We start from the raw sequence: 17,980 nt of genomic DNA, 5'->3' as shown, positions 1-17,980 counted from the left end.
AAACCTACCCAGAGTAAAAAGCTGGGCCACAGGAAGTTGAAATGTTCTTGAAGCTTCATTAAAGAATTCACAGTCCAAAGTAAACTACAACAAAGTAATATAAAACAAAGCAATATATTGTAAAATAATTTCTCAATTATTCCGAATTACAAAGAGCCACTCACATCACTCAATCTTCTGGAATTGGAATTACACTAGGAGATAACACCAGGAGACACCAATTCAAGAGCTGACTCAGTCACTAACTCCGTCAAATAGGCTACAGAAAGGTTTCTAGTGAAGTTACTTTTATGCAAGTTAGTAAACACCAATATGTATATCGGCACTTCAAAGTCATCTGTAGATGTCCTATAAACTGCAGTTTTGACCATTTTGTTGCCATTTTACAACTAATAATTGGGATTAATACCCTCCTCAGACATATTAGATGGAACTAAAAGCTTCTGCAAGTTCTGTGTGGAACCTATGTCTGTGCATTCCTTTAGATCAGGAATGGACAAATGTGCAAGACTAGGGGGCTGCACTGGTCCATTTGGAGATGCTAGAGAGCCATACACACACTATCCCACCCACCTCTACAAACCCCCAGAAGGTTTCCACACAGACTCACATCCCAAGCACTCTCTATGCAATATGGAGGAATTTTCACTGTATTTTGGGGGCTTTCTATGGCATTTTAGGTCCAGAAGAGGTCTTTTCCCCCTCAAGCCACTTCCTGTTTCAACAATGGCTTCTCTTGGGTCTAAATTGTTTCATGGCCCTCACAATATGTGGTGAGATTGCTCCCCATGTCCTCAAAGGGTCACTTCAAAAAATGCAGTTTGTTTACCTTTGGGGACCCCAGAGGGCCTTCAAATATGGCGGAAACAATCTCCACACACCTCCAGAGGCCATTTGGGAGCATTTTGGACCACAGAAATTTCTCGAGGGGCCATGTGGAGCCCATGGTCTGCACTTAGCCCACCCCTGCTTCAGAAACTACAGAAACAAGAACAGTGACTCTTACACAACAGAATAAGGAAAATCTATATTTGGCCCAACAACAAAGACCTGGGTCATTTATATTCTAAGTGTTAATATAAAATACAATTGCCCCTCCTTTTTCACTGGGGATCTATTCCGGACCCACCCCCTACCCCCCGTGAAAATGAAAAAACGTGCATTCCTGTGGGCAAGGGCAGGTGTGTGCCATGCACGCGCCCCATTTTAACTCCCCCCGTTTGCTCCCCATGGATAATCAAGGGACACGGATCCCAAGTCCACGAGAATGGAGGGAGGAATATGGGTCTTCTTAACACTAGTTATACTTGGGTACATGCTGTAGAAAACCTACATTGTTATCTGTAACAATTTCAGCTCAAAACTGAACACAAATTTATTTAAGTATTCAAATCTGACTTCCTAGACACCCACCAAAAAATCTTGTATTTTTACCTTATTCCCATTGACAGCTGGTACATAAAGTACAAGATGACTTAAAGAAGGATAATCTTGAAGTTTCAGAGTAACAGTCTAAAAAGCAATCCACAGTAACATTAACATTTAACCTGAAAAAATCATTTAATTTAAAAAAAAATAATATCAGAGAAAATACAATAAAATCTTTAAACCACTGCTACTTCATCTACTTGATGTGGGGACTAAATTTTTGCTTTTTTAGGGACCAGCAACATATTTGTGTCCATTGGCTGTAACTGTGTGTGTCTTTCCTGAAAACTCTCCAGATATTGGCAGGTGATAGGTTGTCCTGTGGCACCAGTTCATAAACCAACACTTCGGAGTAGCACTGTTGTAAACAATTTAGAGCTTTAGAAAAGGGAAATGAAATAGCTCTCTCTTGTCAACAGGGTTCCATTTTATACAATATATTAACCGAAACAAGGGCAGAATAGATCAACATCACATAGCTAGCAACAGATACTTTCAGAGATAATCTTCAAAAACAAATATATAGTTGAAAATTGACTCTTGAACTTACCATTTTATAGAACTTATATATTTATTAAAGAAAACATTACTATAAATTAATTTTGAGAACTGTATTACTATTCTATTTTAGAGTTTAAAAATACCCTAGAGGCACTAGATCCTAGCTAATCTTGGAAGTTAAGTTAGTATTTGGATGGGAAACCATCCAATGGATACTAGGTGCTATAGGCTATATTTCAGAGGAAGGAACTGACACAACCACTTCTTGAGTATTCTTGCCTAAGAAAACACTTGAAGGCACATACACACAATAAAATACAGTAGTATTTTTTTAAAGAAAATTATGGCCAGCATCCTGTTAATTATTTATAACAGACTTTGGACACTGTAACTACTTTGTATTCTTATTTGCAATCTTGCCATTACCACAAATAACCTTGAAACCCACTAGAAAAACCAATCAGCTATCTGGAGCAACAGAGATCTGGGCTACTTGTGAGCAGGGAGCACAGGATCTTGTGACCAACCCCCTCTCACTAGTGAGAAATGTTGCAATAAAGAGCTGTAACAGGGTTTGTTGATTCTGCTCTCTGCAGCATTGCTAACTGGTGGGAGTATGTTAAGGCTGCAGTGTCCCATGCACGAACAGCACAGAGCTAAGTCACTCTGGATAGCTCAATGGCTTTTATGGTGAATTTCAGGGGATGAATGGGGAGTCAAAATATAGCTAACACATTATGGCAACATGTCTGATGTAGAATCTCAGCCTATATTGATATCTCCAAAAGGGTACTTACATGAAAAATAAGAGTGCCCCCCCCAAAAAAAATACTATGTTCACTACTTGAATCAGACTTTGATTTTTTCAAAGTATGTTCAGTGCATTAGGCTGCGTAACAAATTTTATATTCTTAATAGTTTTTAAAATACTGAATAATTTTTTAACAACATGGTTAATTATTTGGCAAATATGGTGTTGCATCTTACCTTAATTGTTGGTAGCAATTCAACATTCCAAGTCAAATCAAGAGCTTGCAGACTGAAAATTAAATTAGGATGAAAGCAGGTATTATGCACAAAAATGTACAAGATAATGGTCATGAATATTTATCCAAAAAATTACATTTATTTATTTAGTTATTCTGTGATCCAAGACAAACTCTGGTTTATAATAAAATAAAATCATAACTAACTAAATACAATAATAGTAATTGTAATAGCAGATTAAAACTGCCACATACTACTCCACCAATATATTTCCCATGCAACTGAACTATACAGAGGGCTCACCAACCGCTTTTTTTATTTTCCAAGTCAGTTGTGTCAGGGCTATTGGAATATGAAGTTACATACCCTTTCAGCTGGGCTTTAGGCTAGCTACCTTTACTTTCCTCTCTCCAAAGCCCTTCTCATCTAGAAATATATACATTGGTGTCATACCACTAGCACAAATATTCTACTATTTGCAAGCAAGCAAACAAAAATATTTCCATGTCAAATTCAGCACTTCCAAATCATCTATGAAAGCCACTGCACACAAACTGCACAACAAATTATAATCTCATCAAGTTTAGTGCTGCTTGTTTTAGTCCTGGATGAACTGCTACCTTCCACAGAGGTGCTGAACTACGAACACTGTCACTGCTTGTATTTTTTACCACATTTTGGTACCTTAGGCCAGTGTAGAATAGTAGTTAATAATGGACTAAAAGTGTTGAGAACAAGTTCAAACCTCTCCTAATTTTAGATTGCTTCCATTTAAAGTTAACTACTACTTATTGAGACATCTGGACAAACAGCAGTTTATGAAAATGGCTTGTTCCAGAACACTAACCACAGCCAGAGCCTGCATTAAAAGATATCTTTGTATAATGATACAAAGATACTGGGTACTGATAGTGCCCAGTCTTAAGCCTCTCCTCATGACGATTATACTAATCTTAACCTGTTATTTGCTGTACTTGCTTACTAATTACTGGAGCAGGGACGTAGCCAAGGGGGGGGGTTCTTGGGGTCTGGACCCCCCCTTCCATTAGAAAAATGAATGGTGTGTGCTGCTGCACCGCCGCACTCAAGCCCCATTATTTATTTTTATTTTTATTTATTTAGGTATTTATATCCCGCCCTTCAACCCTAATGGCTATCAGGGCGGCTGACATTTATTATTATTTTTAACCAGACAGTTCCCTGCCCGCAGGCTTACAATCTAAAAGACACGACACAAAAGGAGAAGGGAAGGGTGAGGGGGGAGGGGATCAGGTCCAGCATTCTTCTCTCCCTCTGAGGCCTGGACCAAGGCAGATGGACCATTATAATGGTGGCACTTAGTCTGGACCCCCCCCCTTCCTAAAATCCTAGCTACGTCCCTGACTGGAGACAACATAAACTTTGAACAACAATGCGATAGTTTAGAGGTGTAATCAGAACCACAACATCATTTTTTATTGATTTATTGGTGATCAGTAGAGGCAAGCAGGTACTATTTAGCAAAGAGCATTCACTCCCAGTCCTTAGGAGGTCAAATATGTAGTTCAAAGCAGACGCTTATACAGTGGGCCCAAACCAATCTGCTGGGGTTTGGTTCCAGAACTCCCAGAGGATAACAAAATCCGTGGATGCTCAAGTTCCATAAAATACAATGGCACAGTAAAACAGTATCTCTTATATAAAATGGAAAATCAAGGTTTGCTATTTGGAATGTATACTTTTTTGGAATATTTTTAAACAGTGGATGCTTGAATCTGTGGATAAAAAATCTGCAGATAAGGAGGGCTGCCTGTATTAATTATCCCATTGGAAGTTGTTATATATAGATAGATGTATCTATACAGCAAGAGCCCACCGTCATTCCTCAAAGCCCAAGTGAGAAGTGGGAGAATGGATGATCTGATCTCCTTATATTGAAGAATGCCATAAATGAGGTCTAGCCTAGCTGGCAATGACTTTTGAAGTTAAAACTAACTCTTTTATGTCTATTTCAGGCTGTGCTACAACATTCTGTAAGTGGTCCAGGTTTCATGACAACCTCTCATATCCATTACAAATGATCTAAACTAGTTTATAGCAGCTTCATTTTAGTTTAGTTTAATTTTAGTTAATTCTACCAAGACTAGGCCCAGTAAAATGAATGGGACTTAATTTAATTGTAAAAAAAATGGGGGAATACTTATCAAATTTGCAGATGACACCAAATTAGGAGGAATAGCTAATACTCCAGAGGACAGGATCAAAATTCAAAATGACCTGAATAGACTAGAAAGCTGGGCCACAGCTAAGAGAATGAACTTCAACAGGGAGAAATGTAAGGTACTGCACTTAGGGCGAAAAAATGAAATGCACAGATATAGGATGGGGGACACCTGGCTTAAGGAGACAACATGTGAAAGGGATCTAGGAGTCCAAGTAGACCACAAGTTGAACATGAGTCAACAGTGCGATGCGGCAGCTAACAAGTCCAATGTGATTTTAGGCTGCATCAATAGAAGTATAGTGTCTAGATCAAGGGAAGTAATAGTGCCACTATATTCTGCTCTGGTCAGGCCCCACCTGGAATATTTTGTCCAGTTCTGGGCGCCACAATTCAAAAAGGACATTGAGAAACTGGAGCGTGTCCAAAGGAGGGCGACTAAAATGGTGAAAGGTCTGGAAACCATGCCCTATGAGGAATGCCTTAGGGAGCTGGGTATGTTTAGCCTGGAGAAAAGAAGGTTAAGAGGTGATATGATAGCCCTATTTAAATATTTGAAGGGATGTCATATTGAGGAGGGAGCAAGCTTGTTTTCTGCTGCTCCAGAGACTAGGACCCGGAGCAATGGATGCAAGCTGCAGGAAAAGAGATTCCACCTCAACATTAGGAGGAATTTCCTGACAGTAAGGGCTGTCCGACAGTGGAACACACTTCCTTGGAGTGTAGTGGAGTCTCCCTCCTTGGAGGTCTTCAAACGGAGGCTGGATGGCCATCTGTCGGGGATGCTTTGATCTGGATTTCCTGCATGGCAGGGGGTTGGACTGGATGGCCCTTGCAGTCTCTTCCAACTCTATGATTCTATGTGACCAACAACTGCAATTCATTTAAATAGTTCTACTCTACATATTACTAATTGTTGATTTTGCAATCATAAGAATGGTTAAAGAAAACATAGCAATGTTAGCATATAAACAGATGTATTATCTACCAATATGAGAAGGTAGGAAGCATCTTGAATACTAGAAACTGATTATTGGGTTTGGTAACTATATGAAGCCATGAAAAATTTGTACACGGTATTAAATGTAATATGTTTCTGTGAGTGTGTAGTTATTTTTCCTGTTTCTTCTGTGTTTATATATAATTGCAAAATGTGGTACTTGTTTCTGAATACATTCGAAATCTAGTAGTCTCAGGAGGATCACATTCATTTAAGCCAAATAAACAGCTAACCTAGCATTATAGGGATTCAACCTAATCCAAGAAGTGGATTAAGGCAGCTTTAAGGTACTTTGAATTCTCATTATGAAACAAAAGACTGTAAAGGCTAAAAAGTCTTACACTAAAACCAATACAATAAGGCATTCCTAATAGTAACAAACATTTCCACTGATCATCATACTTCAAAGACATTAATACAGCAATAATTTACAACAGGTTCTGCCCCAAACAGGTTATATTTTATGAAATATACTGTATACTTACCATGTAGATGAGGTACTATTTATACAGCCATATATCCAACTATTTGTATCCTGTTATATAAAACCAAGGAAGTAAGATACAAATATTTTACATAAGCCTTACTTTTAAGACATTTTAACAGCTTAAGCACTATTTATCCTTGGAGTTTTCAACCCATTTAATTGTTCCTTAAAATGTCTATCAAAAGCAATGGCAGAATTGATATTTGTCCTAAGTGCTTAAATCTGGGTTTGAAAAAGTTGTGCCTATCCACTAATGGAAGGAAACTTTCCATGCATGATGGGAATTAGAAAAAAATACTGTAGGTGTCCCTAACAGAGGACAAGTGGGAGCTGATGATTTTTGGTCAACTTCTACTTACACTCCCTAGCACCCCACCCCCACCAACTGGTCTGGAGGGTCCCAAGTAGGTCTGGGGAATCCCAAGTCCTTTAGAGAAGATTTTGGGAGTAGGAGGGATTGGTGAAAGCTTCACATTCTGAAGTCAATACCTGAACACAATAACTCAAGTCTATACCTGAACACAAATATTTATCAATATCTAACACATGTACAACATTCTTAAGTGCAACATTCTGATTTAACTGTGTATAAATAAAATATGCAAAGATATACTGGTAACACAGACACACATATTCCACATCAGTTACAAAAGGCTGGACTAATTTGGGAACTCATGATGGGATGGGATAGATGTCTGCATGATTATAAATGAATCAATACAAATGTCTCCCTCTCTCTCTTATCTCTCTTGCTTTCTTTCTCTTTCCATAAGCCTTATGAGACTAACTGAAAGAAAGAAGTTGGCAGTATGAGCTTTCATAGACTAAAGTCTACTTCCTCAGATGCACTTTAGTCTAGGAAAGGTCATGCTGCCAACTTATTTTTTTCAGTTAGTCTCAAAGGTGTTAAAAGATCTCTACATACTGATTCTATAGACTAACACAGCTATATCTTTAAATTCTACTCCATAAACCTTAGCTATTTTACACGTTCTGCTTCCTTTATACTGCTTTACTGTAATGTTAAATTTTAAAAGGTAAAAGTAAAGGTTTTCCCTTGATAAGATTATCTAGTCATGTCCGACTGTAGGGGGCGGTGGTCATCTCTGTTATTAAGCCAAAAAGCCAGTGTTGTCAAAGATGACTCTGTGATCATGTGGGCAGCATGACTGCACAGAACTTATTTTGTACTGTTTAACTGTAGAAAACCATTCTGAGGACAGAGAAAAAGTGGGGTCTCCATTTTATCAAACCAATCCAAATGGGAATCACCTAAGGAAACTGACTGAACACTCACCAGAAGTCCTAACAAGTATTGTAAATTTACTATGTTTCCATGTCCATTAATACCTTTGACAAAAAGTATTAGGGGGGCATAGTGGCTCAGCAGTTAAGACACTGACTCTGATGATTGCAAGGTTGGCAGATCAAGATCCAAGTGCTGCATGACCGAGTGAGCTCCTGTCACTAGTACCAGCTTCTGCCAACCTACCAAACAAACTGCCCATTTAACTCCACTTCTCTCCCTTCTCAATCCGATGTTAAAGCCTTCTCTCCCCATCAAGCAAGCACCCCATTTAACTCCATTTCCTTCATTTCTCAATTCAATGTTAAATCCTTCTCCTCCAGCAACAGGGAAGTGTTGATAGGTGGTCGGGAGAAGAAGGGAGGACATGGTGTCTTCCTCTTTATATCCTTTGTTACCTGCTCCTCAATTTATCCACAAGTCAAATCAAAATCCATGACTTTGGCCCTAAAACCTTCCCTTGACTTATACATGAGGTTGAGTTGTACACAAGTATTTACAGTATTTTGAAGTAAACACATCTACTTCTTTAACCGAGGGATCATCTACACCATAGAAATAATGCAGTTTGACACCACTTTAAGTGCTGTAGCATCATCCTGTGGAATCCTGGGATTTGTAGTTTTAAAAGGTCTGTTGCCTTCTTTGCAAATAAATGCTACAAACCCCAGGATTCTGTAGAATGGAGCCTTGGCAGTTAAAGTTGTGTTAAACTGCATTATTTCCACAGTGTAGATGCACCCTGAAGTATGAGTATACAGGACACAGTTTGGCATTTTCAAATGGAGAAAGCATTTCAACAATTTTCTATAAACAAATGTATAAAAATCCAGCATCCAAATACACTCACAAGAAAATAATGTTCTCACCAACATACTGTTTTGACAGTAGACATGACTGTATGATTTTCTGTGGTGTGAGAGGGCAAAAGTGAAGTATTTTCCATCTGATTCCTGTTCAGGAAAAGACACAAACATGCTTATTAGGAACTAGAACAGCAAGACTTCTGGCCTAGATTTTTCATCCCCTTAATCACTCCCACTTCTGGAATCTTTATTTGGGAAGGGGCTGTAGCTTAGATGTAGAACACATGTGTTCCTTGCCTGCATGTATATACTTTTAAGCTATATTTCTGGGATTTGGAAGTAAAATGACTTGGCCATGCACACTCTTATTGCAGCACCATGTTAAACAGCCCAAGACTAGAGAGACAATACTTATCATTCACTGTTTACTGATCAGAAGAGTTTATTACTTTAATCAAAGATGAATGTCTATTTTACAGACACTATCTCGAAGTAAATATTTTTCTGGATATATATGCTATAAGTTTACATTAAGGCGTATGTCTACCCTCAAATCATGTAGCATGTATTTTCTCTCCTTTCTTTTTCTTATTTATATTTAAAAAAAACAATTTTAAAAAAAATTGTTTTACATGCAAAACGTCCCAGGTTGAACTTTTAGAAACAGGCAGGGCTGATAAAGAATATCTGAAATTAGGTAGAAAAATATTGAACTGATCACCTAAAATACAGCACAACAAACTTACATTACTTACATTATGTCCTGTATAAGACCATTTTGAAGATTTTATCTGGATCCATCTTAATGACCCTGGGGGGAAAAGGAATTTCATTTCTCATTCAGGAATAAATTTAACAAACATCCCTGTTTACAGTGCTGTAATTATTTGTTTTCTAACTGAAAATACTACACACACAAATGTGTTTGTGCAGTGGCTCCTCAGTATCTGCAGGGATTTGGTTCCAGAATCTTCTTGCACATATACCAAAATTTGTGGATGCTCAAGTCAGTATTTAACATTTAAAATTACCTGAGCAACAAGGTCCGGGCACCGGGAAAGCATTCTTTCTGCACTGTTTGCTATTTTCCCAGCACAGAGGCTCTGCCAGAATGTAAACCCTTTCTTGAATACATTTCCCATCTTGGCAGCCATCCATTCACAAAGTCTCTGCCAGATTTTAATCTCCTTTGCCACTAATACATCTCAGGAAGAGGCAGCAGAAGGAGTGGGGCAAGGAAGTGTATGGCGGGAAAGGGTCTTACATTCTGTCAGAGGCTTCCTTGTGAGAAAGTGGCAAACAAAGAGAGACAGGAGTTTAAATTTTGGTAGTGGTTTTGTGGATTGAATGTGAGTGTGAGGAAGAGACTGAAGTTCTGACTGTAGCTTTGTGGTGGGATTGACTTCCATGGAGGAGGGAGGTATCGGCTTGCCCAGGTTTTGTCTCAGCCTGCTCTAGTCCTTTGGGGCTGCTTTTTTGGCCTGGCCATTGCAGGTAAAAAAAAAAGTTTCTTCATTTCAATCCACGTGGCTCAAATCTGTGTATATCAAACTTGCAGATACCTAGGGCCACTGTGCAATATGGATGCAAATAGAACAAATTGTGTTTACAGTCATACTTTTCATTATTTGAGTCTAGGAGGATACAAGAGAATACAAAATGTCTAATTAACTATCTGCAAACTGCTCTAAGAGCCTTTCTGGCTGAAGAGCAAGGTATAAATACAACAACAACAATAATAATAATAATAACAATTTTCTGAAAATCATTTCAAAACCTCAGTTTTCAGCATTTATATAATTTGTGTGCTACTTTACAATACCAGAAAATTTAGTTTTAAGTATAGTAATGCAATGGGAAATGCTAGATTTGGGAACCTCTGGTGGCTTCTATGGTAGAGGCCTATATGAATTTGGGATATCTCTCTGCCTTAATGTCTATATTTGTCTGCAAGGAGCAGCTGGAATAGAGGCAAGCCCCTCAGACTATCATATATACCTGTGTAAAAGTCATCCTTGCTTATAAGTCAAGGGAAGGTTTTAGGGCCAAAATCATGGATTTTGAGATGACCCGTGGATAAATTGATGGTAAAACATAGAGGGGGAGAGAAGGTTTTAACATCATATTGAGGAGGGAACCATCTCTTTCACATACACACGTGCATGCATGCGTACACATATGCATAGACACATACACACACACCTGCCTCAGCAGCTCTTTCAGAAATCACTGCCAGGCAGGGAGAGTAGGACATCAGGCTGCTTTTTAAAGGACCCTTCTAAGCAGTATTACTGTATTGACCCGTATGTAAGTCAACACTGGATTTTAGGGTGAATTTTTGGGCATAAATTTTTCAACTTCTAGTTGAGTGTATAGGGTAAGCATTTTCTCAAAGGCCATAGTCCAAACAAATAGGAAATAGCATAACAACACATAAGTATTCATTTCCCCTACTGTAATAGAGTAGCTAATTCAACTTTTAATAAAATGAAATCATAGAGCACACTGAGTTCACACAGATTTCAATATTAATATTGACATAGGCCAATCAGTAAAATAGTTAAACCTGTTAGTTCAGTAATTAATTCAGGCCTTTCTTCGAAGAATTTTGCTGGATGCTTCAGAAAGTGGTGCTTCAAGACCAGCATTCTTTTTTGTGGATCTTCTGTTATCTACAAAGTGACATACAAAAAGTTTATGTTCTGATGACAAATGACAGCTAGATCTATTGACCATATTTTTACTAAAAGTTAATCTCTAACCGAATATGGATTACAACAAACATCAATAACACTGATATATTCACCACTTAAAGTAATTCAAAATTCCTCAAAGTATAAGTGCTTTTTCCAAAGAAAATGTTTGAATATCAAAAAGCACAAACCTGTTTAGTATTTTCATCAATAAGGTCAAAAAAGGTTCTGACAGTAGCTAAAATCAATTCTTTACACCTATAAGAAATCATAAGGGAAAGGATTATATGTTTAAAATCTAGATTAAATAAAATTGAAAGGGAAGTTGCAGAATGCCAAAATACCACTTCTGATACCTAACATGCTTTTAGATGCTCACCAGACTATTGAAAGATGGTCTGTTGATACCCATACTCGAGGAACTGATGAACTCTGTTAAAGAAACAATTGTTATTCTTTTTATTTTCTTATAAACCGTAACATTACAGTCGTACCTCTGTATCCACTGGGGATCCATTCCCGCTGTGGATACCAAAATACACGCATGCTCAAGTTCTGTTTTTCTTAATGGTGGAGCAGTGTGTGCACGCGCCGCCATTAACAAAAACAAGTGCTTGCCGTCCGCAGATGGCAAGTCTGCCGAGACAGAGGGTGGACTGTACTTGAAACTTACAGTCTTCATCAAGAAAATGTATGGCTGAAAGCCAATAAATCACCAACTTAAAGCCAACTGCGGGATTCAAGAGCAAGTTTACCATCTATACTCGAGTATAAGTCAACCTCATGTATAAGTCGAGGACAGGTTTTGAGACCAAAATTATGGATTTTGATATGACTTGTGGATAAGTCAGAAGTAAAATTTAGGGGTATGTAACAAAGAATGCAAAGGATGAAACAAAGGAAAACAGTGCCAGAAAACTTTTGGCAAACCAAAGAACTTAAGACACAGCCAGTAAAATGTTTGACACAAGCCAGCCAGCCTTTGAACAGCTTTTTAGAAGACATTTTGGAGGAAAACCATTTATACACTAGGCACAAAGATAATACCCAATGCTTCTAATTTTAGGTGGGATTAAAGGATCCCAGCATATATTTGGTAGCAAATGTCACTGTCTCCACTGTGACTGAGATCTCAGTTTATTTAACTTCAATAATTCAAGTTACAAGAGATGTTAAGGCAAGGGTTACCTCACCCATGTTTTTTTAAAGAAGAATCCTTTATAGTACAAAACTCTTAATACTGAAAAACAAATTTAAAGAAAAGGAGCTTGTTTTACCACAACAGATAAGGCATTGTATTGATGTCTTGATCTGGGCAGAAAAGCCAAGCCTGAATGAACTTGATAATCCCGAAATCCTCCTGCTACAGAAAGAGTTGTAAGATTTCTTCTTTCTTTAGCCTTCTGAATCCATTTATGGTTTACAGCTGTGTAAAAATCTGAGAGAAGAACACTGTTTTAATAATTAATATAACAAAACCTTATTTAAACATATAAATATGTCAGCAACTTAAGTTTTTATATCCATTGTTGAAGCATAAACTGTTGTTTCCCCCAACTAACTTTAAAAGGAGAAAGAGAGGAAAAGATTGTTTTGAGTCTAATAAGCCAATTAAATATTCTTTAGGTATGGTAGAAGAAATGAAATATCAACTTCAAATATTTAGAAAATTCCAATCCAGCACTCAAATGGGCGGCAGCAAGCTGCTCCTTCAGGACAGTTTGTTTTTCCCCTTAGTAAACCTACACTGGATAGGAACCTGACTATAGATGAGAGCCACCTTATGCAATAACTTTTTCTAAACATGCAGAGACAAGACTGATTCCTACCATGTGCTAAACCAGAAAAAACAAATGTGAATTAGCCCACACAAACCAAATTAAGGCAGCAGCCCTAAAGGCAGTCCAGGTGAAACCAACAGGAATTCCAATCAAATATATTTAGAATCAGATTGTTAATATAACTGATACGTCATGACACATATTCTGAAAATGTAAATGCTCAATAGATTTTGCTGTATGCAAGAGCAAAATACTGGAACGTGACCAATAATTTATTATTTATCTTCCCTTTGATGGTGAGGGAGGAGATGATTGGAGAGGAAAAACAAAGATCAACCACAGAGGTCATTATTGGTTTGCAGTGGCATGCACAAATCCAGGGAAAGTGCTGGGAATTGGAAGGGGAGAAGGGCTGTTTTAGTTAGGGTGCAAGAGAGAACAGCAGCAAAGGACAGCAAATGAGACAGAAAGGTCACAAAGAGATTTTAACAGTGGTACAACCAATGCCCTCTCCATCAGTCACAGATGACAGAATTAGAGATACAGCAACAGAAATGGTGGCAGCCTAGCTCACCTGCTCAACATAGAAAATGCCAGTGACTTAAAAAAAAAGATCAGAAATGCCACTGCTGTTACATTCTAGGGTACTACTTTCCAATTCAGTTTCCTAGAATTAAGTTCACCATTACCAAAGCAACCATGCTTGCAGACTCGCTCTTTATAGACCTCGCCATTACTTTTGAGTAACATAACACTCGTGTTATAGTTAATTTACATTAGAGTGATTCATGCTTGATACTGTAATGTTTCTGTTCATCAGGGCACAAGGAAGAACCTTAAGAAATAGTTTGCATGATGTTAGTCAATTTGGTGATGGTTTTACTTATTTTTTTTAGTTTAGAAAAATCATTTATAGATGTAACTAGATTTTGTGGGAGGGGACCTGAGTAAACTTTCAGTTGGCATAGTGCCCAAGGTATGTAAAAAATACTTCCATTAGTCAAAGTCTGAGTTTAGAAAGCTACAAGTCATTTTTATTATAATTGACATTCATGAAACTGAGCATTATTTCCTTAGTGTCCCAGTTCTGTCAAAATACAGCCCAAGCAGCAGGAGAATACAGTAGCTGAAGCACCCACATATCTAGGCAGATTAAAATAACCATCTCTCTTCACTAAGGACCTAATGTCACCTTTTGCCACTGATCCTCAGAATCAGCTTAGCAGCTATTAACAAACACTTGCAAGCTTATGGGGCACTCAGCTACTGGAATTCTCAACCCCACTGACAATCTGGTTTGCAGTCAGAAAGTTTTGCTTATATTTTTAGCTGGAATTCATTCTGAGGGCTTGGGGGGCGCTTTCTGCTCCCATTTAAAAAAAGTTTCCAAAAGCTATTTCCAGAAAACAAACAAGCATGATACTTAACTCTGGGTGTGTAATACTAAAACTGCATATGGTCCTAGCTGATTATCTGTGACCAACAAGAAAAACTATTGATTTTTTAAGGAGATTTCGATATCAAGTGATAGAAGAATTTCTCGCAGAACAAGCTGTTTCACTCATTCTTAGCAAGGTGGTTTATCAATTACCCCTTTTCTCACAACCTTGTTTAAGTGGTCCCACAGAAGCCCATTATGTCCTTCCTATCATATGAAGAAACTGAGGGGCCATTCAGACTACAGAAAAAACTGGGTTTGAAAGCGATTCTTGCACGTGAAGTTCATATTGGATCCGAATCCGTCACAATCCATGTCGGGGCTTGCACAAGGAAATGCCCCATACACCGAGGTATCTAGAGTCGGGCTAAAATCCGTCTTTTCCCAAAAGACTCGGGTTGCGCGAAATTTGAACTTGCCCTCGATCATGATCAGGGCAAATTAGGGAGGGATTAAGGTCAGGGGGTAGGCAGAGGTCAGAGCAGTCCCTCCCATCATCAGAAGGGAGGGGGGAGGAGGAGGAGGAAAGAGCCGGAAAAAGGGGAATCTGGATGCAAAGGGTGACAGGAGGAAAGGGGGAAATCAGGGGTGACTTTTAGGCTGCAGAGGGCTGTCAGAGAGAGATGGGGGGTGGAGAAAGTGATGAAGGAGGAGGAGGAGGAGGAGAAAGGGGCCATGGGAGGAAGGGAGCCATGGAGGGAATCTTAAAACGGAGCAGGAGGAGGAGGATGATGAAGGAGCTGGGGGAAAGGGTCAATGGGCATCCCCGAGGAAGGAGAGGGTCTGAAGGGAGGAGGAGGATTTCCAGGGGGAATTGGGTTGCGGGGCTACGCTGGGGCATGTAGGGAAATCAGGCTGCTTGTTCTACTTTCACTTCCTCTTGCTCCTGGATTATTATTATTATTTGTGTTATATGAGGGTGCTACAGGAATGCCTGCGCTGCATTTCCGTTTTATTCCCAATTCATTTCATGGATCTACTTTAATTGGAACTGACAGGTCACACTCTCTCAGCCTCAGTGGAAGGCAATGGCAAAGCTCCTCTAGCAGGTGGAAAAAGTTCAGGTCAGGTCAGGTCAAAGGCAGGGCACGAACGGAGCCCACATCAGGCACCCCCCCCCCTTTCATATTTTTTTAAAATTATTTTTGACCAAATATGCGCATGATTTTTTTCTTGAGGCAGATTTATAGATAGATAGAGCAGGGCTAGCAGCTTGTGCACTTTCCCTTTTCTCTGCTCGCTTCAAGCAAAGGGGAAATGTTGCGAATGCAAATGTTACAATCCTACAATGCGAATGTTACATTTTTTGCTCTTGTCAATTAGACAAAATGATACATGCTTTTGCTACTGAATTCAGAGGCAGCCCTGAATTGCTTTTAAAAGCAAAAAAACAAACAAACAAAACAAAAAAAAATGCATGGCAATTGCATCCTTTTCTGGCATTTCTGAGGTGAGGAATTTATCATCATCATCATCATCATCATCATCATAATTATTTCATGTGTAAGAGGCATTCTGGGGGGCAAGGAGTGGGGGATGCATTAGCTTGCATGGGATTGAAAATGGGGACGGGGCAGATCTGACCCAAATGCCCACACATACACACAACACACAAAAAAGAGGTTTTTTAAAAATTGACACTTTGGGGCATTTTGTGCATGGCTCTTTAAAAAAAAGGAGGGGGGAGGACACTTCCAATGCCCCTGCAAAAACATCACCATGACGATCGCTTGATTGACAGCACTTTTGGCAGCAGGCACAGAATGCATTCAATTTAAAATGCTCCTCTTTTTGTAGTGGGCACTTGCTAACGGGGAGAAAGTACTATATGAAAACAAAGAAAAATCTGGAGTGAGATGGCACTCATTTTCTCAGTGCTGCATTACTTCCCCTTCTTCCACTCCTACATTTTAGATTCTAATGCAGAGCCCAGACACAAACTAGATGGAAGTGAATCAAGAGACATCAAGTCTAGAGAAATCAGAAGTATTGACAGCTAACGTACTCTGCTAGCCAAAGAGAAGAGAAATGCCTGTTAACGAAGCATTAAGTGTTTGTGTCTGCCTGGACGAAAGTGTCTGGAAGGACATATTTAACCACTTACTATTTAACCACTTACTATTTATGGGAATGTTTATGATTAGTAAGAGTACGAAACTGCAGTCATTACTTATACCTTCATAAAGTCTGAGTATATCACACAAGACTGCTGTATATTTCATGACTGGCACAAAGTCAACATCTCACTACCTATCAGGGCTGAGTTCTAAAAACATTTTATACCAATGGCTGCATGGTCTGAACTGGCTTCCATTTAGGCATTACAGGTCAGTTACTATACAAGGGTCTGGCTTTGACCCAGGCAACCTTCAATAGACCCTAAGTAGCTAATATTTCCTTTTTTCTTCAATCCCATCATGATATTTATGAAAAACTAAATTCCCTTAACAGTATCACCTCTGGACCATGACCAAACAAACCAAGGCATGGAGCAACATTTTGGTGACTTCCATGCTATTATGGAAAATGCACCCCATAGTGGGTTGTCAGTGTTCAAGATGAACATTTTCTAGGGGTGGCACTAGACATTTTTATCTGAGCTGATACTAAAGAGAATTAAAACAATCCTCTTGTTCAGCAACCTGTATCCTTTTTGTTGTTTTGCTATCTGTATTTTAGATTTTAAGACAAGGAAGGGTGTAGGTTGTTGTTGTTGTTATTAATTTCATTTCTATGCCACCTTTCTCCCAGAAAGGGGCTGTAGGTGACTCACAAATAAAACCATTTTAAAATTTTACAATAAAAATTTAAAAGACAATTAAAATCAACTAACTAAAAACAGTATAAAATTACATAAGCATACAAGTTAAAAACACTCCATATAAAAGCCTCCCTGAAAAGATTATACATTAAAAACCTGCATGAATAAAATGTCTTTGTGTTCTGGCAAAGTGATAGAAGGAAGGGGCCTGGTCTAGCCTCCCATGGAAGGGGTTAAAATGAACATGGTTTCTATAACATAAGCTTAACCAGGAACTAACTCAAAAGCACTATGGAAAAAAAGAAAGGGAAACACAGAACTACAACTCCAAAGAACTTACCAGTAAGATACTGATCCAATGGCATTACAGGTGCAACATGGGGTGTGGCTTGAGTAACAAGGATGTTGAGGAGTTCTGCCTTAAAATTTTTAAGAGTAAATAGTGCTCTTGCAACAAGTCCACCCATGGAATGTCCCAGTATTGCAACACTGCATGGAGCAAACTCACGGCCCTTCAAGAAATGAACAGAAATTAATGTTAAACACCTGAGAATCTATGAAAACAGATTTTCCTCTATTTGGATTCTGTAGT

The 17,980-nt window shown here is 38.7% G+C and overlaps 1 protein-coding gene across 2 annotated transcripts in view; it reads right to left on the bottom strand.

The window, feature by feature from the left end:
• Nucleotides 1-17,980, bottom strand: part of PGAP1 (post-GPI attachment to proteins inositol deacylase 1) — a 53,329-nt gene that overhangs the window by 19,323 nt on the left and 16,026 nt on the right. For both annotated transcript variants that reach the window (XM_089519520.1, XM_089519519.1), the window contains exons 4-14: nt 17,729-17,900; nt 12,686-12,846; nt 11,788-11,840; nt 11,600-11,666; nt 11,282-11,387; nt 9,471-9,526; nt 8,779-8,862; nt 6,602-6,651; nt 2,917-2,968; nt 1,435-1,512; nt 9-84 (exon numbers count right to left, since the gene is read on the bottom strand). In XM_089519520.1, the coding sequence (XP_089375646.1) occupies nt 9-84; nt 1,435-1,512; nt 2,917-2,968; nt 6,602-6,651; nt 8,779-8,862; nt 9,471-9,526; nt 11,282-11,387; nt 11,600-11,666; nt 11,788-11,840; nt 12,686-12,846; nt 17,729-17,900 (955 nt within the window). The remainder of the gene's footprint in view (nt 1-8; nt 85-1,434; nt 1,513-2,916; nt 2,969-6,601; nt 6,652-8,778; nt 8,863-9,470; nt 9,527-11,281; nt 11,388-11,599; nt 11,667-11,787; nt 11,841-12,685; nt 12,847-17,728; nt 17,901-17,980) is intronic.

The sequence above is a fragment of the Sceloporus occidentalis genome, unplaced genomic scaffold (assembly GCF_023333645.1).
Source record: "Sceloporus occidentalis isolate IW3139 unplaced genomic scaffold, rSceOcc1.0.p SCAF_4, whole genome shotgun sequence".
Classification (NCBI taxonomy): Eukaryota; Metazoa; Chordata; class Lepidosauria; order Squamata; family Phrynosomatidae; genus Sceloporus; species Sceloporus occidentalis.
Note: the sequence above shows the minus strand (reverse complement) of the source record. Positions and strands in the feature narration are given on the sequence as shown.